At 45.1% G+C, this 26,672-nt stretch overlaps 1 protein-coding gene across 2 annotated transcripts in view; it reads left to right on the top strand.

Annotated features, from left to right (window-relative positions):
* The window catches only part of Vangl1 (VANGL planar cell polarity protein 1), a 50,717-nt gene that overhangs the window by 9,616 nt on the left and 14,429 nt on the right, over positions 1-26,672 (top strand). For both annotated transcript variants that reach the window (XM_034500713.2, XM_076933033.1), the window contains exons 3-4: positions 5,721-5,859; positions 11,200-11,807. In XM_034500713.2, coding sequence (XP_034356604.1) covers positions 5,721-5,859; positions 11,200-11,807 — 747 coding nt within the window. The remainder of the gene's footprint in view (positions 1-5,720; positions 5,860-11,199; positions 11,808-26,672) is intronic.

The following is a 26,672-nucleotide window of genomic DNA, read 5'->3' as shown; positions in this document are numbered from 1 at the left end:
ACTCTACAGCCCAGATTCCAGGAGAGAGCCCTGGTTTTAAAAATAATCACAGATTTCGATCAGTGGACAAACTTGACAGATTTATTGTAAAATACCAGAAACAGCTGTTTTCAAATACCTGCTTTTTGAGCCTAACTGGAAAAAGCAGCTGGCTTACTGGGGTGTAGGGCTTCCTCTTCCAGATGGTATGAATAGGAATTTGGGTTTCCTTTGGGGCTGGGAGTAAGTAGGGAGGATGGCTTTCAGAATTCTGAATGGAGCCAACTCTGGCTTCTTTCATCTGCACGCCCACCAAGACTCACACACTTGAAGGCCCATTGCTGCTTGCTGCTGCTTCCCGGGAACTCCTGGGGACCCAGAAATGGCTCTCGAGTGCTGTTATGGGAACTGTAAGAGACTATAACTTTCAATTAAGATGACATGCAGAACACTTAGTTCTGTCTTGATCCCTTGTGGAAAGTACTTGGCAAATGTGAGTTGGAGCTGAGGCTTTTAATCAATTGATCAAGGAACGTTGCAGAGCGCCTACTGAGAGGAGGGCTGAGTGGAGCTCCAGCTTCTCGGCAGTTGATCAGGGAATATTTCTGAGTGCCTATTCCAAGTGGCGCTGAGTGAGGGGTTTAAGCTGTAGGGCTGTGTGTGCACTTGGTGGATCTTTGAAGCGCCCCCCCCCCTCCTGTTGCATTGAATTGTTTGAGGGAGGACCGCCTAGGTCATAAGAACTAAGGGGCAAACGTTGTAATACACTCACAGTAGGTGCTGTGGAATGCTTAGCCAGGCGAGAAGAGTATCCGACAGTGAAGGAGCCCTCCACAGGCTTGAGCGCCAGCTGCCTCAAGCATTTCTTGTCCCAGGAGTGCCCTGTGAAGGTTTCTCTGCTTGATTTGTGGGGAGTTGAAAGGGAGGCATAGGAAAAGAAAGAGACCTGGTCTTTTGGTAATTTTAGCACAGCTCCAACTCAGAAAGGAGTAATGAAGTGCCTGATGACACTGATTGTCGTAGAGGGTTGGCCACCGTCCAATCCTGTTTTCTGACAGAGGTCACTGATGCCTGCAGTCCCCAGAGAGTGTCCAGTTAGCTTTGTTGAGAGAGTGTACAGACTACAACCAATCTCGGCTAAACTGTAGTCTGCAGCAGCTGGAAGAATTAAGCATCATTTGGGAGTACCTTCAAGGTCCCTCATGGTCCCCATTTCCCATGCTTACAACAGTTCTGGCAGAGCGAGAGTTGGGAGCTCTGTTTTATAGGTAGTGAAACTGAGGCACAGGGAGAACCATGGTTCCCAGATACCGCAGGCTAGGAAGACCCTCTACAAGTCTCAGGCTTGCAGGTCTTTTGGAAGAGAATGCTGCCTTTGAGAACATGAAGGGAACGTGACTAATGTGCTATAAAATGCATTGTTCTAAAGGGCTGCCTGGGCAGTGGCAGATTCCTAGGACTCAGAGGCTGTTTGTTCCACCCCCAGTGGGCGGGCAGGTAGTGAGTGGGTGGTGGGAGAGGAGGAAAGGGAGGAGTAAGGGGGAAGGGGGGTCGAATAGCTTTCCCCATTTAGAAACAGACAGGCAATGGAGCAGGAGGAAAAGGCCTGCCCAGGAAATGCTGACTGTAAGTAGGGACAGTGTGGGAATTGCAGGCGTTCTGGCTGAACTTGGGGGGTTGCAGCAGCTCCCCAGGGCTCGGCTAACAAATTACCTAAACGATGATGCATTTACCTGCGCACACAGTTGCCTCTTGCACGCCACAACTTGTTCTCCCCACCCTCTCATGCATGCGTGCATACAGTGCACAGATACACTTATCTTTGCACTGACAGAATTATCTTTGCACTGATAGACTTATCTTTACTCCTGTGGGCCAAGGAGGCAGGAAGACAGATTCAGTGATAAAGACACAGATTCCTGTGGGTGTCGAGGCTCTCCCAGAAAGGGGCCCCCAGGTGATTCTGACCACTTAGGCAGTTAAATCTTGGCTGCGTCCTAATGCTCCATTTATTGGTTTATTAAACTGTTTACTTCCCCTGGACTCTTATTTCTACACTCTTTGACACATCTTCATCATTGGGGAACCCTCTCCTAGGATAATGGGCAGCCATAGATGGATATCCCTTAAACTTGCATCATCAATTTGCTATCTCAAGCTGGCCTCAAATTCTGTATGTCACCAAGGGTTACAGGTGTGCACCATTATGTCTGGTTTATGTGGTGTTAGGGATTGAACCCAGGGCTTCAGGAATGCTAGGCAAGCACTCTACTGACTGAGCTGCATCTCTCCCTCCCTGTTACTGCCTCTACAGCTACAGGGATGAGTGTTTAGGTATGTTCTGCAGTCAAATGACCTCTTAGAGGTTTGTAGTTCTACAGACTAGAAAGCACTGGATGGATGGGTGAGCAACAGTGTTTTTCTTGGACATCACTGCTAAGTCCTGGCTAGGCTTGGAGACCTGCCCAGAGCAGTAACTAACAGCAGTGATTTCTGTAACTGCCATGTGGTGAGTCTCACTCCCTTCCACGGTGAGGTAATACAAGGAGCAGCTTTCTTGGTGCAGCGCTGATAGGACCCTCACTATTCTGGGTTACACTCAGTCAGGACTGCATGCTTTATCCATGCAAGACTAAAAAGAAAAGGATTGTTTTTATTATTTACATTCATGGGTCTGTGCAAGTGTCTTCAGGTGCCGATGGAACCCAGGAACTGGAATTACCAACCTCTGGATGTGGGATGCTGGGAACAGAACTCAGATCTTCTAGGAGAGCAGTAAGCGCTCTTAACTGCTGAGCCATCTCTTTAGCCCTACTATGTTAATAATGACACACTATGTATTACGGTGCTACCCATGATTTTGACCCTCTACCATTCACAAGGTGTTTACATACACACAAACTTCTAAGCAGGGACTCCTACAGCCTCCCCAGGAACATGGGATGGGAAAGTCTTCTGAACAATCCTTGCATCCTGATGACCTGGGGTGCTGGTGAGAATATGTAGATTCCTGTCTCATCTTCCTCTCAGACAAATTCTCTGAGGGCAGGGCCATCCAATCTCTGCACCCCTGGTGGTTTGTCTGTACTAGGGGTCTGAGAAGTGAGAGCACTGGTGTAGCAGAGCAGGTGCTGGAGGATGGACTGTTCTTTGGCCTCCTATAGAAGACATTCTGGCCTGGTTTACTTCAGGTGTTATCCAAGGTGAGACAAAGAAGTTCCCATCTCAGAGCTCTTGGGTCCTTTAAGAACCCAGCTGGGTGGTTCAGGGGAGAGGAGTGCGGTCATTCTTAATCCTGGTTGGTTTCCACCTGCTTTTCACTCCCATGATGTTCAGGAATCAGGAACTGGCACAGAGCAAAAGGATTCTGTTTCAGTAGAATCTTTGCTGTCACAGGATTTGACCTGTCACAGGAATTTTCAATAGAGAGAGCCAGGTTAGATAAGCATGTGACTAGGCTGATGGCCAACAAGAGTGACAAATGGAGAATCACAGGGGAAGTGGAAGGGGTGGGGATCATTCCAGGGCCATCCAGCTGGCTGCAGGTGGGACCTGGTGTAGTAGCAGTTCTAGACCTAGCCTAAAATTCACTCTGAAGACTAACCAAGTTGGGAGCAGGAATCTCCTACACTGCTTACTGTGGCTCACAGAGAATACCCTTCAGAGTGCTGGTTTTGGACAACCCAGTACACACAACTAAGGTTATCATGGCCACAGCCATTTCATAACTCTAACAGTGCGACTCTATAGGGGTGGGAAGATGAGAACTAGGAATATTGACTCTATGATGTCTCCAACTTTTGGATATTTAAGAAAGAAAGGAGACCAGTGGGGGAGGGGCAAAGAAGGGTGAACCTAACCAAAGTATATTATCTTTATATATAAAAAGTATAGCAAAATCTCATTGTTTTATATAATTATATATGCTATTTTTTTAAAAAAAAATCAAATTGCTCTACAAAACAGTGTCACATAGAGGCTTTGAATAGAAATAGTGGCAACAGATTTGGCATCAGTTCCTGTTCTGTTAATTACCACAACGTTTGGAAGGAGCTTAATCTCCCTGAGCCTTAGTTCTCTCATCTGTGAGATGGGACAGTAATACTGGCCTCAGAATCATTTGTTAGAACTGAATGGAGCTAATAGAGTCACAAACACAGCCAAGTGCTGTGTAAGGGGTCAGGGGAGGGGAGAGTGAGTCATTCAATACAGGTCTGGGTGAACAATCAGATTCTCTGCTTATTTTACTGTCCCCCAGTTGCCTGTCTGGAACCACACACAGACAACAAGAACGCATTTATTTCTAGTTATCTGGCTAAGAATGGAGCTATTGTCATTGAAAAACCATATGCCTCCGGGAAATCCTTTGTTCCTTGAAGGAATTATCCAATACTTATCCAATGGAGGGGGTTCCCAAGATAGGAGTCCGGCAGTAGATCTGCTATGCATTTGATTTGTTTTAGGGGTTCATTGTTGTTGCTAAGTAGTAGGGTAGTAGGAGATATATGTGTAGTCAGGAAGAGGGTTTGGTGGTGTGCTCATGGTGTGCTCATGGCTCTTTTGTGCCCTTCTCTCCAGGACATCACATTCTCTGGGATATCACACTCTCCTTCACAAAGTTCAGACACCATTTTTTGCCATTGGCTAATGATGGCTGCTGTACATTGGGCGCTCACTCCACACCCCTGTACTGAGCACATGCAATTTCCCTTGTGTATGTGGCACCATGGCCACCATTCCGTTGCCCACAAAGAGAAACTGAGGTCAAACAACCTGTACAAGGTCACACATGAGAAAGCTGACTGACTTTGCACACAGAATGGGAAACTTTGGGCATGAGGACAGGAGGGTATGGGAAAAACTGATGTCAGGTCGCACATGGAGACAGGAGGCCCCGAGACACACTGACTTTGGCCACTGCAGGGCTGCTTTGGTGCCTCTCTTCTTTACCGCTTATTGACTAGTTTGTGACCTCTAGGGCTTGGCCAGTGTGGCTGATGCCTTTTGTAGTTTTAAGACTGAACACAGCAGGGTGTCCTCCCACTGTCTCTGGAAGACCACCCACAAAGTTCCTCCGGAGTGGAAGTACAGGAAGCCTGTTTCTCTTAGGTGGCCTGAGACACACACCCCTTGGGAACATTTGTTTCACCTTCTTTGTTTCTAGTGGTGTCTTTGAGCTCAGTCAAAACCCACAGTATGGCTTTTCATGTTGAATTTGTAAGAAAGATAAGTACAGGATTCTCTGTCCTGGTTTAGGATTTCCTTTCTTCTCTTCTTGTCCCAAACTGTAGGGTGATATCATGTCCCAGATTTTTTTTTCTTTTCCTTCTTTCTTTTTTTTCAGATCAAAGTTTAGATATGCTACAGTGTAGTGTTTGTCCAGTAAAAAAATTCCTAATTAGTGTAGGCAAATGATAACCAAAGCAACTGAGTAATTGTTACAGTAAAATGTGCCCCAGCCATAGGCTTTCTAAAACTAGGCTCTGAAAAAAAATGTGACCATTGTTGGTGGAGGAGCAGCAGTCTTTGATTTGAAAATACTTAGTTGGGAATTTAAGACCATCTTACTCCTAGCAGGCTGTGGGGATGGGTAGGTATGGACGCAGTGTGAGGGTTGGGGTGGGGTGGGGTATAGGCACAGAATTTTCCTAAAGTCAAAATAAAACTTATTTTCTGGTGAACTAGAGAGTAATTAACCTGGCATAAGTTTAGTGTCTGATTATTGGATTATTTCCCCCCAGGGAAAGAACAAGAGAAAGACACAAATCACCACGGAATAAAGATGGCAGAGGGTCAGAAAAGTCTGTCACCATCCAGGCTCCCACTGGAGAACCCCTGCTGGCAAATGATTCTGCCCGCACAGGCACATCGGAAGTTCAGGTGAGGATCAAAGGCACTGCAGAGAGCCAGCTGCCGCCCAGCCAGCCCCTCTCCTGCAAACGTTTTCCTAAGTCTTGTTGCACTAAGTTCTCTTGGGTTTTTAATCTTTGTTTTTCTAGCATCTTAATGAGTTTGTCTACTTCTCTGGTTTTCTTGTTGGTCTAAAGACAACATGTCCTACCATTGAAGAGCTGGGGTAGGGGGAGAGGGGACTTGGGGGTGGCCTTTCTGCCCTAAGATTGGATAGCCTCCTTTGAACGATGTTGGCAAGAAGCCATATTGGCTGATGACAGGTCAGAAAAGGGAAAAGTTACAGGCAAGAGTCCCTGGAGACTCATTCCAAAATGGAGCAGGACTGGAGCAGGCAGGAATCTCACTCAAAAACAAATAACCAAAACAAAAACAAAAAAACAAAAACAAAAACAGAACAAAAATTGCACCATAAGGCAAGGCTTAACATTGACTCAAAGAGTCAGCCCAGAAACTAGGTATATAAAAGAAATCAAGGCCTTGGCACTCAGATGGAAAGCATGGAAATCTGGGTGGATGAGCTAATACTGAGTTGAAGATCGAGGCAGAAGTACATCCAGCAAACTTTGGGGTTAATAGTGGTGGTCTTTGAGGTACACCAGTGTCAAGGCCACAGGTTGGGACTGGGACAAATCTGAAAAATGGATTTCCTCTGTCAAGATCCAGCAGCTTCTCTGGTCTAGACTGCAGCCACTCAGGACTGCAGGAATTTGGGGTTGCTAGGCCTTGCATGTTTAAGTAATATTAGCATTAGGACTTCAAATGAAGTCAATCAGATTTAAAACATCAGCACTTTATTACTTAAAAAATAAAAGAAAGTTGTGTGGGATTGTCTTTGAGCCCCAACTGTTTGGCAGCCTAGTTGATTTAAATAAATTCGTGAGCTATACTCAGAAGTATGTTTGCACTGCCTCCCCCCACCCCATCTCCTGAAATGTTGCATGCCCAGCCTTGCCTCATATAAACAAAGCTGTGTAGGAATACACAGCTATAAAGATACAGGAACAGAGATAAGCATGTATCCATGCACACCTGAGAGACATTTGTAATCAGATAGGAAGACTGGAACTACAGTCCCTCCAAGGATACAGATACCATTGAAACTCATAACTATGCTTCCTCACTGAATGTGGGGTTTGTTCAGTAGTGAGCAAATTCCTTTAATGCTGTTGAGCTGCTTGCTTGGGTTTTAGGAAGGCAGATGGATGGATGGATGCATGGATGGATGCATGGATGGATGGATGGTAGGGATATGGATGGAGGATGGACAGATGATAGGGAGATGGATGGATGGTAGGGAGATGAATGGATGGATGGATGGATGGATGAGGGATGGGTGTGGTCAATCTCAGTCTCATTCTTAAAAGCTTCACAGGTCAGTTTCCTCCTAGGTGGGTATTGAGGGGTGCTAGTAACCCACTGTGAAAAGCATTTCCTTCTTTGTACCCTGAGTTCCCTGGGAAGCTGTTGATGCTTACAGCAGGATGGTATGATAAGGAAGCCTTTGGAGATTGTATGTTTCAGCAGCTCTGTTGACTTGGGTATTTAAACTTTTGTTGTTCCCAGCTTCTAAGAATCTAAGGAATTAGATTGGTCAAGTTCAGATCCATTTCCCACCCTCCCCAACCCCTGAAGACCTCAATTTTGAAAGAAGCCTTTGCAGAGCCCACTTTTTTTTTTTTTTAGACAAAGATATACATATGTCCTTAAGATGAACAGAGATTTAGTTAGCAGTGCACTGGCAGGAAGTTGATACACAGCTGAGTCAGAGCAGTGATATTACACAACAGAATGTCCACATGATATTAGTAATGCTTACCTCAGCAGGGATTTATCAATCACATGTGTAGAATCCAGCATTTGATTCTCTGAGACAATTACTCTGAAGCCAACTGTTTTCTATAGCCTGTGAACTCATCTTATACTAAAGCAAGTTGTATGACTTTGTGGTTTGTTTTCTCTTGTTGATGTACTTACACACAGAAACCAAATAGTTCTCAAGGGTATACTTTGATAAATTTTAACAGATGAACCCACACCCCTCAGGAAAAAAAAAAAAAAAAAAAAAAAAAAAAAAAAAAAAAAAAACCCTCCCTATTCCTAGTTGATCCCTACCCCCATCTCCACTTCTCCAGGGCAACTGCTGTTTTGATTTCCATCTCAGTGGATTGGTTTTTGCCTGTTGTAGAGTTGAATATAATTGGAATCATATGAGTTTTTCCCCACTCAGCATGATGATTTTGATATTTATTCATGTTCTATGTGTTTCAACAGTTCACTCTATTATTTTTGCTGACTAGTGTTCCACTGAATTGACCACAGTTTGGTATCTGTTCTGGTGGGTGGATATTTGAGGTACACACATTCTAACTATGGTAGATTATGCTCTTGTGAATATTTTTATAGGTCTTTTGTGAACATTTTTCCATTAACTTTTGATAAAATCTAGGAGTCGGATTGCTGGTTTTTATAGTTAAATGCATATCTAAATCACTGTGAAAGTGTCAGGCTAGTTTTCAGGTGGTGTTACACCATCTTAAACTTCTACCAGCAGTGCCTGAGGGAGCTGGCTGCTTCTAACTATTGTCTGTGATTCTCTCATGCTCTGGGATACTTCTGACTTCCTAAGTTGATGGCCTCTGTCCCTAGGTTGAAATCTTTACTAACCACTCCCAACATTGCTCATGTCTTCATAAGTTATAATTTTTGATGATAAAACAATATTTCTTTTTCCTGGATCTTTTAAAAAGTAAATGTTTGTATTAATTATTTTAGAATTTCATACATGCATAGGATATATTTTTATCATATTCATCCCTCCTAATAGTTTCTCCCAGATCCACCCTCACTTTCTCACCTGCTCCCAGTTATATGTCCAATTTTAAGCACTTACCTAGTCCAATCTATGTATTGGTCTGAGTCATCCACTGGATTATTGTCGACCTGCCATGGGCCAAACCTTTAAAGAAACCAAACTGACTCTCCCTCCTCCAGAATCCATGAACTATTTGTTATCAGCTCCTCAGTTAGGCAGGGGGACTCATGAGAGCTTTCCCACTCCACACTGGATTGTTAACTAAGTTGTTTTTGTGCAGGCAGCCACAGCTGCAGTGAATTCATGAGTGCAGCATCCTATCATGTCCCCAAAGATACTCTTTTTCCTGGGCCCTGCCTGAATTCTGACCCTTATAGTCTTTCATCCCCTCCTCTGCAATGGTCCCTGACCCTCACACAGAAGGGAAGGGGTGTTGATGCAAGATGCCCCATTTGTGACTGACTCACTTTTCCTTTTAATCTAACTAGTTCTGAATTTCTGTATTAATTGCCTCCTACTTTACAGAGAAATCTTTCTGACGAGATCTGAGAGCTACACTAACCTCTAGGTAGAGAGATATATTATGACTGTTGAGCAGAATAATGGCAGTTGTACACCACTGAGATCTGTGAGCTCCCCAGCCATGGATTCTTGACCAGATGTGCAGTACTAGGTGTGTTTCCTCTTGTGGAGCAGGCTTTAAATACAGACAGAAAGCAGTTGGTTACCATCATACTGCTCATGCCACTACTGCAGCCATGAACATCGATTCCCACACTGGTCATTACTGTAGCTCATAGAGTTCACAGTGAGTAAGACTACTGCTGACTCTCCCACTCTACTGTGGAAACTAGCCAGCAGGTAGGGAGATTCCTTGTCAGCACCTACTTGATTTCTCCGTTTCCTATGACCAGAGTGTGTGCTGTCTTCAGCAGTATGGTCTTACTATTGAGTTCTGGTGGACACATCCAACACTGGGCTTTTTATTTGGTAATCTTAGCCTTCTGGGTGTAAGGTAATCTGAGCCTTGTGTAGGGTGATTCCAACTAAAGTCTTTTTTTTAAATGATTTATTTATTTATGTTATGTATATGAGTACACCATTGCTCTCTTCAGACACACCAGAAGAGGGCATCAGACCCTATTGCAGATGGTTGTGAGCCACCATGTGGTTGCTAGGAATTGAACTCAGGACATCTGGAACAGCAGTCGGTGCTCTTAACCACTGAGCCATCTCTCCAGCCCTAAAGTCTTTTATATGAATATATGTATATGTGAAGTTTATAAAATAGTAGTTATCGCTTCCCCAATCTCTTCTCCCCACTTAAATTTCCCTTTCATCTCACCTTTCCCCTTCCTATAACCTGTGTCCTACATTCTCTCCCTTTACGACCTTTGTTCCTCCCCTCTATCAAGGGTCTCCTCTCTAGCTTCTCAGATTCTACGTTACTCCAAATAAGCACACAAATCCAAAGATTCACCTCCAGGGTCCACATATGAGTGTGATGTGGTTTGTTTGGTTATGAGTGATCTATGTTCTCGCTTTATCTATGAACTGAAACTCTATCATAAGCCGATGTCCTCATTCCAACACTTTGCTCTATTTGGGATTTTCTTTCCTAGTTAAATCATATGCATGGAGCTCACATGGTTTTTGGTGCTTCCTGGCTCTGTTGTGCTCTGAGATGGAGTCCTAGTTTCCAGTGAAACAGCAGAAGCATTTGACAACCTAGCAACAGACTCTTGTTGAATGAATAGACCAAGTGCCCGCACCAGTAACTGCCTAGAAGCCCTAAAGGAGAGAAAGTAATGAAGTTAAAGATGTAATAACCCCAATATTCCTATGACCTCACTCAGTTTATTATGAAAACATGTTCTAGAAAGAATTTTTGAGCTCTTCTGGCCATAAAGTTTTCAATTTTCTTTATTTAGTCAGTGAGAAATGATGTCAAAGAATTCTTAATGCTGCTTCTTACTGAAGTGAGTCCTATAAATGTCATACAGAAATTTAGGTAATGTGTTTCAGCCGTGGGTGAGTTTGCCCTCTTTGTGATGGGAATTCCTGTTTTATGCTCTCTGCTCTGTGAAGCTACTGGAGGGTCTAGATTTGGGCTTTGTAAGCCTGGAACTTAGCATGAGAGGGGTTTACTGCTGGAAGGGTGGTTGTTCTGTAGTGGAGTCACCACAGCTCAGTCTAACAGCTACTTGTCATGTCAGAGCCGAAAGGCCCAGACCCCCAGGCTTCTCAGAATTTTTCAATTCAAGGGATGACAATGTATCATAATAATGAAATCTCCCAAGCAAATTTAAAGGTTAAATTGTGTTTTCTGGGTTCAAAGGGCAAATATAAAATAAAATACATTTTGAAAATTTCAATGAAAATAGCTATAGTTAAAAATGTAATTCAATGTACATTTCCAAGAAAGTTGGGTAACTGAAGTGTTTTATTTTGTTGTAGCTTTTATAAATCACCCTCATTGTCTTCTCTGTCATCAGGATGACAACTGGGGAGAGACCACCACAGCCATCACAGGCACCTCAGAGCACAGTATATCCCAAGAGGACATTGCCAGGATTAGCAAGGACATGGAGGACAGTGTGGGGCTGGACTGCAAGCGCTATCTGGGCCTCACCGTTGCCTCGTTCCTTGGACTACTCGTCTTCCTCACTCCCATTGCCTTCATCCTGCTACCCCAGATCCTGTGGAGGGAGGAGTTGAAACCCTGTGGCGCCATTTGTGAGGGACTTCTCATTTCCGTGTCGTTCAAACTGCTTATCCTGCTCATCGGAACTTGGGCACTTTTCTTCCGCAAGCAAAGAGCGGATGTGCCGCGGGTGTTTGTGTTCCGAGCGCTGTTACTGGTCCTTATCTTTCTTTTTGTGGTTTCTTATTGGCTTTTTTATGGGGTCCGCATTTTGGACTCTCGGGACCAAAATTACAAAGACATCGTGCAATATGCAGTCTCTCTTGTGGACGCGCTGCTTTTCATCCACTACCTTGCCATCGTCCTGCTGGAGCTGAGGCAGCTGCAACCCATGTTCACACTGCAGGTGGTCCGCTCCACTGACGGAGAGTCGCGCTTCTACAGCTTGGGACATTTAAGGTAAGGGACATGCACACTGAGTAAGCAGAAAGGATGACCAATAACTCTAGAAGACGGCTGGTTAGTAGTCGGCAGGGGTGAGGTGAAGTCCTAGAGGCAGATGCTACGCCTGGAGCCTGACCCTTCTCAGGTTTTAGTTGGAGCTGTGTGAGCTGTGGGATGTTCATGCCTTTCCAGTGGGGCTCTCAGCTAGGTTCAGGGTTGTGTTAGACTCATCCTCTACCTCGATGGCAGTTCCCAAAGATAGACACAAATGACGGCTACCTACCTTGACTGTGAACTTGGCTTAGGGATAATGGATGAAGCAACTAGTACTTCCATTTTGTCCAAAATGATGCATCAGGTACTTACTGTAGCCAAGTTTTGGAATCATCCTAGTTGTCCACCAGCAGATGAATGGAGTTAAAAAAGATATATATATATAGATATATACATATATACATATAACATATATATAGTCTAGTCAGTGCCTTTAATCCCAGCATCAGGAGGCTGAGGCAGGCAGATCTCTGTGAGTTCAAGGCCAGCCTTGTCAACAGAGTGAGTTCCAGACCTGCGAGGGTTACACAAAGAAACCTGTCAAAAGAAAGAAAGAAAAAAAGAAAGAAAGAAAGAGAGAGAGAAAGAAAGAGAGAAAGAAAGAGTCAGACACCAGCTACAGACTACAAATATTTAAGGACTGAGTGTTTCAAAAATGTTTGTATAATATGAGAAAGGTTAAAACTCATATCTGCATAATTTTAGTGCATTATTACATGGTTAACTCAAAGGGTGTGAGTCTTTTTCTTTGTTTTATAAATAAATGAAGGTAAGCTGTCTATGCTGGTTATCACTGTAAAACCTTGTGTAATTTTATTAATCCCAGTGTTACAGATGTAGAGCTTGGGGTAATGTTAGTAATTTACACAACATACCATGCATGCCCAGCTTTATTTGGTATCCCTTGAATGTCATGCGACTGGGCTGAATGAGATCCAGTTATGACATCTCTCCCTCCATGCAGTATCTTACTCTTCCATCTGTTTCCTTCCATATATTTTAAGATCCCTGATGATAGAAGCTGTGTCTTATTCCACCTGGTATTCTTGGTGCCTGGCATGAAGCATGAGCCACAGTTGGCAGCCATGTGGTTCCTGGGTGATTGATCCACTGGCAGTTTGAATGAGAATGGGCCCCATAGTCTCATGTATTGAATGCATGGTCCCCACTTGGTGGAACTATTTGAGAAGGATTAGGAGGTGTGGCCTTGTTGGAGGAGTATGTCAATGAGGGTGGGCTTTGTGGATTCCATCTATTTCCATTTATTTATTATTTCTAATCATCTCTCTCTTCTTTCTGCCTCTGCCTGAGAGATGTAAACTCTCAGCTGCATGCTCCCTGCCATGACAGTCATGGCTATGGACTCTAAACCTCTGAAACTGTAAGCCCCAAATTAAATGCTTTTTTTCCCCCATAATTGCCTTGGTCATGGTATCTCTTCACAGCAATAAAAATATTGGATGCCCTTGGATGCCTGGCTTCAAAGTTTCAGTGTCCTGAGTAGTAAATGCTGATATGTCACATGGTAAAGCAGCCAGGACTGGTGAGGACACCTCAGTGGCACCAGAATAACTGGCTTTGTCATTGTTCTAGCCATTGTCCAGACAGGTGGCCTAGCCCCAGTTGGAGTCCGATCCCACTACCCATCCAGCGTCCTGTTGTCATACAGTCTCATCTGGCTCAGCTCATGCTGCCTGAGGACAGGCTGGTTTAGTGTTTGAGGCTGCTGACACCATGATTGAGTCCCAGGGGAGTTTCTCTTTGGATTAATGTGCCATGCAGGATAAGTTGGTTTCAAATCCTCCACAGATTCGAGTAAAATTATGGAAGCCAGGAAGTCACTAGGGCATTGGAACCCTAGGGAACTTTCTTCCCAGTCTTTATACTAAAGAAGGACCACCCCACCCCCACATGATCTCGCACAGATCCCAAGCCCAGGGTTTTCTGGGCACTTGGAGGGAGACTGGCATATGGTTTTGAAGTGAACAGCTGCTCTGCCAAGCCTGAGATGGGGACCAGGGCACAGGAAGATAGGGAGTTTCAGACAGTGACAGCTATGAAGCCAATTGGCAAACAGCCCAGCTCCAAAGCAGGTTTTGCTGTAATTGATGCTGTGCAAACCGACCTGACCTGTGATCACCTGTGGAGCAGGTGAGTAGTGTTTGGGACTGTGGCAACCACAGACTGTGAGGGAGACTGACTGCAGCTTTGTGTCCCCACCTTCCTTCTGAGTAGTGCCCCCCCCCCCCCAATTGCACAGAGAAGGGTAATATCCTCCACAGGTCAGTCCAGGTCAGTCCAGGTTGATGGGACAAATGGCCCTTTCTGGGCTCCCACCCTTCTCTAAAACAGGTTGACCTCACCCCCACATGAGACCTGGGTGCAAATGGAAAGTAGAAAAAGAATCCCTGTCAGCAGCTTGGCTACCTCACTGCTTAGCTATGTGGGTCAGAGGCAGAACTGGGTGGGAGAAACCAGACTGCTCTGGGCTGCTGCAAAAGCAGTCACCTCAAGTCCCAGGAAAACTGCAAGTGACATGTCTAACAGGCTTGGAGGGAAGTATTTGAGAGGAATTTCTTCTCTGGCTCCTCACTCTCCTCTTTTATCGGGTCGGTTTGACCCTTACATGGTGATTCTAAATTCTGAGGTAGGAGGAAAAGTGTCCTGTCTCTCTTTGGGCAGCGCTAGGTGACCTATGACAGACAACTAGGGTGAGGGAGCTGAAGCAGGCTTGGTACCTCCTCCTGGCCATAAGCAGGTTGCATTATCTGCTGCTCTGTGGGCTAAATCTGGTCCAAGACCAGCTGTGGTGGCAAGAATCAGTGGGGCAGAAATATAACTTCTAAGCCCTTTTGTAAATTGTTAAAACAGGAGGGAAGGGGGAGCAGGAAGGACAAAACAAGCCCCAGACATCAGAATAGCAGGTCTTCAGCAGATCCAACCAGAACCCCAGGCCCTTCCGCTTTCCCTTTATGCAAAGCCTTCGCTGCTGAGTGACCTCTTGCGCTTAGGTGTGGAGTGCTGCAGAGTTCTTTCTTCCCGTTTTCAAAGGAGGTTTTCCTGAATGGTCTGAGCTATTTTTGAGAGTTTTCAAAAGAATGCCTACTCTTTAGGTTCATAAAGAAAATGGGCTTCGTGTTAGCACCCATAAAAAGCCCTTGCTGTGGGCAGGGATCATTTGGGGTTTATTTGAAAACGTTCAGAAATGGAAGAGAATATTGTTGCAGACTGTGAAATTCCATAAATAGATGTAAGATGTGACCTAGCCTTTAACTGATGCCTTAGGAGTTTCGAGGGCTTTTCATGTTTGGATTTAATTTACCCCACCTCTGGGGGTCAGGACAGGTGGGACAGCAGCTAACATCTTTTCCAGTTGAGGACAGGTTAAGGGACCTGTTTGCAGTCAGCAGCAGGTAGCAGCACCGTGCTGTTCATTGCCCACCTATGTTCTCCATGGCTCCTGGGGTCTGGGGAGGGGGGGAGGGTCTCAGCCCATACACACCCCACTCGTCATGTTTCTCAGTGATTTGCTAAATTTTCTTTAACTTTACTAGAAGTATAATTTATCTTTTAACTGACTGTATGAGGGGAGAAACCCAGCTAAATATGGAAAACAGATCTTAAAATGACATTTAATAACTGCAGTATTTTCTTTGATTTGAAATCTTAGAAGCAAAGCTCAGTAACTATTGGTGCAGACACTAACGCAGCGGACGGTGGGCAGCTCCACAGCTGGCTCCTACTGGGGGTGGGGGTGTCAGGTGCCTTCTTGCTTTGAACACAGAACTCAGTATTCAGGACAATCGGGTGGGGTGGGCACTGTCTTCTTCGCTGGTTGATGAGGAAACAGAGGCACAGAGGGTTCAGGAAGTTCTGTAAAGCCTTGTGGCATTTGTAATTGTGAGAGTCAGGGCTTGAGCCCTGATGGTGTGGGTTCAGAATGATCTTACCCACACACTATACTGGCCCGGAACAGAGGGGATATGTCCATGTTCACATCAGCAGGTACCAGCTGATGTTGTATATGTTATATTCATCTGGCTCTTTCGTTACAGCTGGGTGGATAGGAGGCAGGTGGCAGGTGCCAGCGATGGCTGGCTTATTCTCTCTGGTCCCTTAGCTCCACCAATTCTTTAATTGGCCAGTTGACCAAGACTGGTCCTTGGGGCTGCAACAGTGGGTTTGAGGCTCTCTGGTCAGCCTTCTCTACCTATTTCAAAGATATCTTTGACCTAGTGCTGTGTAATATCTAGCCTAAAATACAGTACCTTAAAACAACCATTATTTTACATCAAATGTTTCTGCAGCATGGGTTTGCTCTGCTGGGTGGGTCTTCTGTAAGCCCTGCTTGGGTCCCTGTGTAATTATACACACATAGTGAGCCAGTCTGACTCAGCTTTGGTCCTTACCTGCGTATTCTGAGATACTCTCCATCCCCACATGGACTCATTGCTCCTGCATCAGTATCTAGATGCCAGTGGCAGCTTAAGGCTTCCAAGGATGCTCCAGTAGAAGTTCTCAAGTGAGGTGTGCAGCCAGCCCAGCAACAACTTTACACAAATACAACTTTTTGTGTATTCTTGGTTAAAGCAAGCCCAGATTTGAAGAGTGTATGTTGACTCAGTTTGAGCATGTCATCAGTCACAGAGAGGAAGTCATGGCAGCAGGAGCTTGAGGTGGGTGGTCACACTGCATCCCTGGTTAGGAGGCATAGAGTTATGAAGGCTGGTGCTCAGCTAACTTTCTCCTCTTTATTCAGGCCAGAACCCCACCCAGGGGATGGCACTGCCCACAGTTACAGTGAATCTTCCCACTTCTGCTAACTCAATCTAGGCCATCTCTCCTAGGTATGCTCAGAGGCTAACTTAATCTAAATAATCTCTTACAGGCTTGTGTCTTAGGATCTTCTAGATCAGTGATTCTCAACCTGTGGGTCTCGATCCCTCGAGGGTCAAATAACCCTTTCACAGGGTCACATGTCAGATATCTTGTATATCAGATATTTACATTATGGTTCATAACTGCAAAATTACGTTTACAAAGTAGCAACAAAATAATGTTATGGTTGGGGGTCAGTACAACATGGGGAACTGTATTAAAGGATTCTCAGCATTAGGAAGGGTGAGAACTACTGTCCTAGATCCCTGTCAACATCTGCACCTCAGGCTCCTCAGTCCTAGTTTCCTTACCTTTATTTTACATATAGTTCTGATATTTAATGTCTTCTATGTTACAAATGGTGACAAAGTGCTGTTCTGAGGTTGTACATACCTTGCTGATCATTACCCACAGGAAGAAGAAAAGTGTTGTGGTAAATATTGGGTGTGGAAATTGGAGGTTTCCACCCCATTTTAGATCATGTAGATTAGTTCCCAAAAGACACAAAACCTTTATATTTATAATAAATCTTAAAAGCACAGGTATTATCCCTCTATGCTATTTTGTCTACTTCTCAGTCAATAACCCCAAGATACAACTTGCCATGTTCTGCCTGGGCCTCTCCTGCTCTACCATGCTGGCCCTCATGGCCATGTGCTCATGATTCACCTACCCCATGGTATCTTATTTCTTCTTCTCTTCTCTCCTCTTCTTTCTCATAGTCTGTGTTTCAGACCCGAAGCCCAGGATGGGAAGCCCCACCTGCTTCTCTTCTGCCCAGCTAAAGGCTGTAGGCATCTTTATTCAACCAATAGTTTTAAATTAAGGAGCAAGGTTATATGACATCTCATGGTGTATGTGAGGATCTCCTCGTCCCATCTCACCAGGTGGGGCTGGGGAGGGCAGTATTTAGCATCCCAATACACAGCAATAGACTAAACCTCAACAGAAAAGGAACCCACAAAAGCCCACACAACTCACAGCACTGTGGGTTTCGATTGTATTTTTTAAAATGCTTCATTCAGTAAGATTATGAGCATCTTATAAATTGGCATTGAGCATGAACCCCTTCTTCACAGGGTTGGTTGCTAACCAGAGAATTTTCTATGCTTGAAAAGAAATGACCCTGGAATTGCTTTTTAAACCATAGGAATGTATGATTGATTGTTCGAAGTTGTTGGATGGCTTTGTTGAAAAGACATATTTATGTTCCTTCTTCCACATGCGTGGTGAAGCCTCACCCCAGTGTGGCTAATTTGGAGATGGGCTGCTAAGGAAATAATTGGGCTTACTTGAAGTCGTAGGCTAAGAATCTAGTCCGATAAGATTAGTGCTCTTGCACACAGAGATACCAGAAAGCCTACTCTGTTTTCATGTGCACGCATACACAAACCATGTGAGAAATTGCCAAGGCAGTCCTCTGAAAACCAGAAGAGGAGTTCTCATAAGAACCAAATTGGTTTTGATCTTGGACTTCCGGCTCTCAGAACTGTGAGAGAATTTATCTTGTGTAATCTACCCAGACTCGTACATATTGTCATAGCCCAAGTTAAGATAGGGCTATGACAATATGATAGTATTATCAGTACTAGCAATTTTTACCCTAAAGACCAGGAATCCGTGGGGTCAATAAGCACAGTTGGTTTCTAATGAAACAAGGCTGGTCTTGTCCTCTGGGTGGCTTACGCACACATCTCCAGGCATGAGTAGGGGAATTTTCTTTCCCTGCTTATTCTATGATTTTCTAATTAAAACAAGAACAGAGGGTTAGCTTACTCCAGCATCTGGGAAGTCTTATATCCCTGACTTTGAGTCCGGTAGTATCCAAGCTGGTCTTCAGGCTGCAGATCTGGCTCAGCTGTGGGGCTGGCCCAGGCCTCTTTTCCCACATTGGAAACTAACACCAATGGTCTTGGGAGGCTGCTGAAGGCTCAGACCCATTGGCCATGACACGGAGGAATGTTTTTAAATGCTTACTGGAGTTTTGGGTTCATGCTATTACTATCGTGGTTTCATATATAAACTGTTATTTTTAGAAGTGGGTGTTTTCATTTGTAACTACTTTCCAATAACGGTATTTTACCAGTCCCCATGCCCACTCTGTTAAAAAAGCAGTGGATAAAGATGAATGCAAGCTTAAGACTAGAGGGTGAAGGGTTTATTCAGGCTGCAGGAGAATTTCAAGGCGAGCTCGGAGCTGCCGTTTGTGGTCTGGTGCTGTGGTACCTCTTAAAAGTGGCTTTAATGAGAGTGTAAGTTTCTGGACACTGAAGCACTGTGTTTATCCAGCTGCTCTCTGCCAGCCTCTACAGCTGGGATGGCTTGCTGAGCATGGCAGCTGCCTGCAGCCTCATGCTGAGGCCAGAAGACTCACCTCTCACAGGGTACAGTGCACTATGGAAGGGTAGGTGCTTTCCAGTCCCTTGGGGTGTGTGTGCGTGTGGCTGTTAAGAATGCCTTCTTAAGGGCAGTGCCTGAATATACTTTCCTAGGAGCCATGTTGATGTGGAAGGCCCTCCAGAGTACCGTGTTTGTATGGAAGTCATACTAATATTTTCCTAAGGTCTTTGCTGGAATGAACAGCCTACCTGGGACCCATGCCAGTATAGACAGCCTACCTGGGGGCCATGCTAATATAGAGAACCTTCCTCAGGGCAGGGTTAGTATGAGCACCGAGGACCCTGATGGTGAAGGTAGCTGTTCTGAAGAGAAACAGCTGTGCTTCCAGAACAAGAGGCCTTTTCCTCAAGGGCTCATGTGGGTTAGTCTCACACTCCAGCTCCCGTCCATAAATACAGGTGTGATTGTGTTGTCACAGCACTGACAAGTGGGAAGTGGTGACTGAGGCGTCCTTCTGACTCATCGGATGGCATTCAGCTCTGTTCCAGGTATAACTTAGCCCTGTCTTTGTGATCAGAGATCCCATTGGGTAACTGTTAACCTCTGGACCCAGACTTACCATCTGTGTTCCCATCTTCCCAAAGCTAGCAGTGCTGATGTTGAGGAAGGTGCGACAGGGAAGAGAAGGCCAGCAGAGCCTATCGGGTGTGTGTCTGCAGGCATTCTTAGCCTCTGTCTAGAGAGATGTTTTCAAACACACTAGGCAGGCACTTCTTTGATCCATAGGTCTCTGGTGCTTATCTTTGTGTGATTCACCATGGTAATGTGTGAAAGGAAGAAAGGCTAGATCCAAGATAGGGACTGTAGCCAGACTGAACTGACAGTACAGGGAGATGACAGTATGATGGGGTTCCGTACCATAGCCTGAAGCAGACCTGGGGCCCTCTGTGGAGCTAGTGGCAGGGACATGGCTTTTGCCTATAGGAATAGGTCTCCTGGGTACCCAGTGGGAGAGGGCTCCTGTATCCCTGGCTCTGGGTGTGACTTATCAGACTCAGAAGGAAAATGTCTGTCAGCACCATCAGCACACTCAAGGCCCTGCACAGGATCATGCATAATGGCCAAGGAGTGTCACACCCATGGTAGTTTTGTGCTGTTTCTCTCCTGAGACCAGAAGAGGCAGGTTTCTCCTACTGTGGTTACACTCACAGTATGAAATTGGGTGTCTTTCAGGGCTTCACTTTCACCATAAACCTAAAATGGGGATAGTAAGAGCATGGGGAAGCACTCGCGGTGTCCCCTAGCCCGCACGTTGGAGACCCTTCCGTGGTGACTCAGTCCTGTTCTGTCTTAGAGGTTTGGCATCAGCATCCCAGGCTTCCCATCTGCTCGCTCTCCCTGCACTACTGAGGATGTGCTTTGAGTCTGGTTTAGAGCTGCCAGGCATCGATCACCAGAATCGAGGTAGTGATGGACTAGCGATTTCTGCAGCCTCCCCAGCCAGCCAGAACCACTGATCTGGTTCCCTCCTGTGGAGGTGTGCCCCATGGTTCAAGATCACCTTGTTCCCTGTTATCTGTATAGAACTTGATGAAGCTACCTTCCCAAGTACAAACATCTTAATTAAAAGGCAGAAGCTCTGGAGATGTAAACACAGTTTGTGCCTGGCTGAGGCAAGAGCACTTGGGGGCAGGGTAACTAATTATGTTTGCGTCTCTGAGACTCACACAAATACTGCTGCGTGTGGCCCCAGCTGTGTCTTGCTCCTGGTCTGGGGCAGTGATGACCATGCATGCAGAGTGACTCGACTTTCATCAATATTGCTGGGGAGAATTCACAGTTGGCTGAATGGGGGGCATTGATGGTTGTATTAGTTACTTACCTGGTTGCCGCTGTCAGATACCTAACAAAAGCACCCTAAGGAAGAAAGGCTTTTCTAGAAGTTTGGCACAGGTCTTCCTTCCAGCCTCCTGCTCCCAGAAATAAGACTCAGACTCAAAATATATTTATGAATAACTTGGCCATATTGCTAGTTTTTTTTTCTTATTAGATCGTCACTAAAATAACCCATTTATTTTAACTTATATTCTGCCACGTGGCTGGTTACATGTGCTCAGGCATCATGAGTCTGCTAGTCACATCTTCCTGGTGAGTCTCCCTCCTGGCACACTCCCAGGATTCTGTCTGCCTCCCGGATGTTCCACCTCATATGTCCTGCCTAAGCCATAAGCCACAGGCTTTCTAATTGACAGATGATGCATCTATGCAATAAATACACAAGATATACAATAAATACACGCATCCTCTCTCTGGTGATGAACACTGACCCTGCTCCCCACCCCCCAACACACACTGTGGATGTTTCAGAACAGCAGTTAACACCCATTTCTGCTCACACTGTTTATTACACTTGGAATTTTTGGAGCCCAGAGTCCACAGAATGGAACCAACCTGTGACCTGTTAGACTCAGCCCAGACACGTAGCATTGTCTGTTGTGTAGACCTCAGTTAAAACCCCTGCCATCCTTTCCCTATCCCCTCCCCATCCCCTCCCCATCCCCTCCCCATCCTCTCCCCTCCCTTTTCCTATGTTTGCTTCTAACCCCCCCCCCCCCCCCGTCTGAATCTTTTAAGCACTCTCATCTTTTGGGTGATTATCATCATATATTGGGGGAGTGAACATCCTTTTATAAGCCCAGCTTGTAGCTCAGCATCTGGAATGTCACAGGTGAACAGTGTTTGCAATTGTTGTGATGGGGGTGGGGCAGCTGGTTATTCATCCTTTGCTGAACCTTTTCTGGACGTCAGCGGAGTTGGCTCAAAGGATAATGATTACATACCCTAAGCAGAAGTCTTCCCAGATTTTATTGTGATGAGAACTATTTAGTGCTTTATCTGTCAGCACATGCCAAGGTAATCAGAATAATGTCCTAGCACGGATGTGGGGCAGTTACATGTAAAAAAGATGCTCTCATTTCTCACTCATGGAGAAAGCTGTTTTGTTGACAAGTGATATGGGTCCAGTTTATATTGGAAAAGGCTGAAACTTAAGAGGGTCTTACCTGTTTGGCTATGTTCTCTCCTCTTGGGGAAGAGTTGAGGATGTAAGTGCTTTAGCTTGGATACATCCTAAAGACGGTGCTAATTTCTGAATTCAGTCATATGTACAGGTTTGTCTGCAGAAGGCACAATCAAGGGGACAGAAAATGAATAGTAGACAAAGGAATGTGTGTGGAGGTGCACATATATGTGTGTAAGAGGTACACATGTATGTGTGTGATCCAATGTATATGTGTGTGGAGGTGCACGTATATGTGTGTAAGAGGTACACATGTATGTGTGTGATCCAATGTATATGTGTGTGGAGGTGCACATATATGTGTGTATGGAGGTGCACATGCATATTTGTGGAGGTTCACATGTATATATGTGTGTGAGCTCATGAATGTGTATAGAGGTATACTTGTATGTGTGTGGAGGTTCACATGTATGTATGTGTGAACCCATGCATGTGTGTGTGTGGAGGTACACATATGTGTGTGTCTGTGTGTGATCCCATGTATGTGTGTATGTGTGGAAGTACACATGTATGTGTGTGAGTCCATGGATGTGTGTAAAGGTACACTTGTATGTGTATAGAGGTTCACATGTATGTGTACGTGAGCCCATGGATGTATGTGTGTGGAGGTGCATATGTATGTGTATATAGAAGTGCACTTGTATGTGTGTGGAGGTTCACATGTATATGTGTGTGAGCCCATGGATGTGTGTGCAGAGGTGCACGTTTGTGTGTGTGGAGGTGCACATGTGTGTTGAGGTGCACACTTATGTGTGTGAGAATGCATACTTTTATAGACTTCAGTCCCTCCTTCTGCAACTTAAAGGGGTAAAAAAAGAGATGGTTTATAGCCAAAGTGTTTCCTTCAAGTATGAGATATTTTCATAAGTATAGGGACATGTCTCTAGAGGAAGCAGTAAGGACCAATAGCAGAAGCCTCCTTTCAGAGGCTGGGGTACTCTCAAAGGAATGGATTCTGATTTCTTTGATTCCTGAATCTCTGGCAGAACACAGAGATCACTTCCGTTTCTAGAATTCTGGGAGTGTGTTGGTCAGTAATGCTGAAGCAAAATACCTGAGATGATCAATTCTTAAGAAGGAAAGATTAATCGGGCTCCCAATTTCAGGTTTTGTTTGTTTGTTTCTTTTTGTTTTACACACCCTCACTCAGCCCCAGCACGTTGAACTTGCAGCAGTAGATAGTAGGTAGATCAGTGTGGTTGGGAACATGCAGCCTGACAAAGCTGTTCTACTCACAGCAGCCAGGAAGCAAAAAGAGAGCAGATAGGCAAGTCCATACCCCAGTGACCTGCCTTCCTTCTCTGAGGTGCGACCTCCTCAGGGTTTCAGTGTTTCCCCACAGCTCCTCAGGCTGACAACTGAGCCTTTTGTACATAGTGTTTGTGAGGGACATTAAAGATACAAAAAATAATAAGTCACTTAGTATAAATGGATATTGAACATGCTTTTATGCCCAGGAAAGGCATGAACCAATGAACTGCATTCCCTATTATAAAATGCTTGGGTCCATTATCAATAATATGATACGATTTTGTATGCTGCTTTATGGTTTGTAAATGCAATCACTGGCAAGATTTCAGCTGATGTTTTTGACAACCGCATAAGGCAGTTGGTTTTCTCTCCATCACAGGCCACAAGGAAACAAGATTCTAGAAAGTAACAGAATGGCAGGATGAGGTATGGAATCTAGACTTTCTGCTTCTTAGGCCAATGCTTTCTCCACCTGTGAGCCATGGCAACCTCCCAATAAGTGAATTGGATTGTCAAGAGGCTGGGAGTTGTCAAGGAATGCTGTAACCTTATGGTCCTTACGGTTCCGATCTCCAGGGAAAGCTACCTTGGCTCGATTTCAAAGGCAGTCCCTCTTGGAGAGAGAGATTGGCACAGATGCACACAAGGCAGATTACCCTCCCCAGCACACATGTGGGCATAGAAACCCATGGCCATGGTGGTATCAGTCACGAGGCATGTGCCTTAGGCCAGGCCCTTTAAATTATATTACCTTATAAAATCTTGCCAAGCCTAAACCAACCAAACAAGTCAAAGTGTGGAAGACAGAAGGCAAACACCCAAATCTCCAACATTGCCCCCAGCCTCAATGTCAGTTAAAGTGAACTCTCAGAAAGTCAGAGTCCAGAATTTGCCCACTAGCTGTGAAGCTTCAGAGACAGCTCTCAGAAACTGATGCCAGCCTTAGCCAGCGCCCAATGTAGTCGAACCTCAGGGCGTCTCACTGGAATTTTTAACTACACTGACCTGACAGGTTCATTTCATTCACCTTCCAGTGATATACCTCATAGATATGTGTTTTAGAGCCCATGTACCTTGGCAGAGCCAGGTATTCTGGGTTATTAGTCCCACCCTATTCAAGAAAAAAAAAAAAACTTCAAGAAGTGAAAAATTTAAGATAAAATTATTTCTGCCTCCCTCCCTTCTTCTCTCCTCCTCCTTTTTCTTTCTCCAGAAGCTGAAGTTGTTTGGGGTATGGGGTATTATCAGCGGAATTGTTTCATAGATTGGGAAATTGGAATAGTTGAATTATGATTTGTTTGATTATTGGATTTAGGGAAGAACAAGGAGATCATTTTTATTTCTAGACTTCTGGGAGTATGATGGGGTTGTCCCCAGAGCCTGCACTCCAGGGTTTCTGCTTGAGAATGGTTTGACCAGCTCACTGCCTTTCCTCTGAATCCAATGCTGACATGGTGCCAAGCTCCTCACCAGTGTGATTTTCCTTGCCCCTCTCTTTCCCCAGAGATGATCTTGTCTAGGCATCAAGACTAGTTTAAAGATTTGCTTCAACCATCTCTCAGCACCCACCCCCCCATGCCTCTAATGGTTTTATGAAATATTTCTTGGCCTTAAACCTTAAGATCTTAATCTTAAACCTATGGGAGTCCTAAGGTTTTCTAAAATAGACGTTGAGCCAACAAGTGTTATGTGTGGAGGAACTAAAGGAGGCCTTGCTTGTGTGAGAGGGACTTCTGTAAGACGTTGAAGAGGCAGGGGTCGCGCATCTACCTCCTTATAGGACATTACCACTCTGTGTTATGCTGGGGGTGCTCTGAGTCTAGGGACAGGCCATAGGGTCTAGGGAGTGTGAAAGTCTTCCTGACAGAGGCCTGTGTGGTACCATAGTTGGAGGATACAAAGAAACAGAGGCAAGGAAGGTGTCTGATCACGGGCACCGACTGAAGGAACTGATGCACTCTATGTGCTGGTCTTGTGCGTCTATGACTTAGCCAGCACCTAAACTACTAAGATGACTTTGCTAGCTAAGAGCAAAGGAGAACATAAAAAATGACATCAACCATGGAGTTCTGAGTGTTTAGAATGTTCCTGTAGCCTGCAGTAGAACATGGGCACCCATGATGTTCTGCCTGCTGTTCGCACTCATGTCTTCCGGCTGTTATGTACAAAGCACAGCTCAGCTATAAACACAGGGAATCACCATCCTGGGTCTCGGCAAGACTTAGGGCATGTAATACATGGTTTACTCTGTAAAAAAGATGAAGCGTAGTGATGTTGGATTTTAGTTCAAATGACTGCAACCTTTTAAAGTTGGGCACATTGGTTATATATTGTCTTAGTTCTGTGGAAATTCTCATTCCCTCGTATTGTTGATGTGTTGAGTGCCGGACAAATGGCTCTCTGTAGGCGAGAGTATGCACAGCTCTTGGAGGCATTTATAAACTTGGCGTGAGAGTACTTCAGCTCCTGCATTAGCTTGTCAGCCTGGGCATCCGGCCAGGACCGGGCCTGGCTCTGAGTCACCCTGGTGCTCTGCACGATCATGGGGTTGGAGAAGGAGCAGGATGCCTGCACTTCTCTTCTGTGCTTCTTGGGAAATGGGCTTCTCTGGCTTTGAGAAGACTGAGGCTTTGCATGAAGCCCCGGGTCTCTGTCCCCAGCACCAGGCCTATCCGTGGGAAGTCCTTAGGGGATGCCTAGAGTTTTGCTCCAATGTTGGCAGCTGTGGGCCTTGCCTCAACCCTGTCTTAGGCTATGCTAGAAGGTGGCAGGGAAGCAGCTCTACTAGAGTGAGACAAGGACAGAAGGCACTTCTAAAGATGGCCCATGTGGAGGTGAAGGCCCTGGACTGAGCCAATGGTATGCTCTGGGCTCCTCCTTGTGACCTGGATAAAAAACAAAGCCCAACAGTCACCACAAAAAAAGTTTGCTTTGAAGATGGGTCTGAGGATAACTTCTGAAACTGCTTTTAAACTCTGAACTTTTTTTTTAAAGGGGGGGGGATTTATTTACTTGCTTATTTATAATGTGACCCACAGGCATGCAGACCACAGAGGCCAGAATTGTATATTGCATCCCCTGCTATATGTGGTTATAAGCCATGTAGGTGCTGGGAACTGAACCTGGAGCTTCTACAAGAGCAGCCAATGCCTAATGGCTAAGCCATCTCTCAATTTCTCCCGACCAGTTCTTAAACTTTTGGTGAGGGACATGTTATAATTTGAGCACCTAGAGAAATTCTTCTGCTGGTATAAAAGCACAGGATGAACTAGTTTGAA

This window comes from Arvicanthis niloticus, chromosome 4, assembly GCF_011762505.2.
Source record: "Arvicanthis niloticus isolate mArvNil1 chromosome 4, mArvNil1.pat.X, whole genome shotgun sequence".
In the NCBI taxonomy this organism is placed as follows: Eukaryota; Metazoa; Chordata; class Mammalia; order Rodentia; family Muridae; genus Arvicanthis; species Arvicanthis niloticus.
The sequence above is the reverse complement of the archived record's forward strand: the minus strand, read 5'-3'. Positions and strand labels throughout refer to the sequence as shown.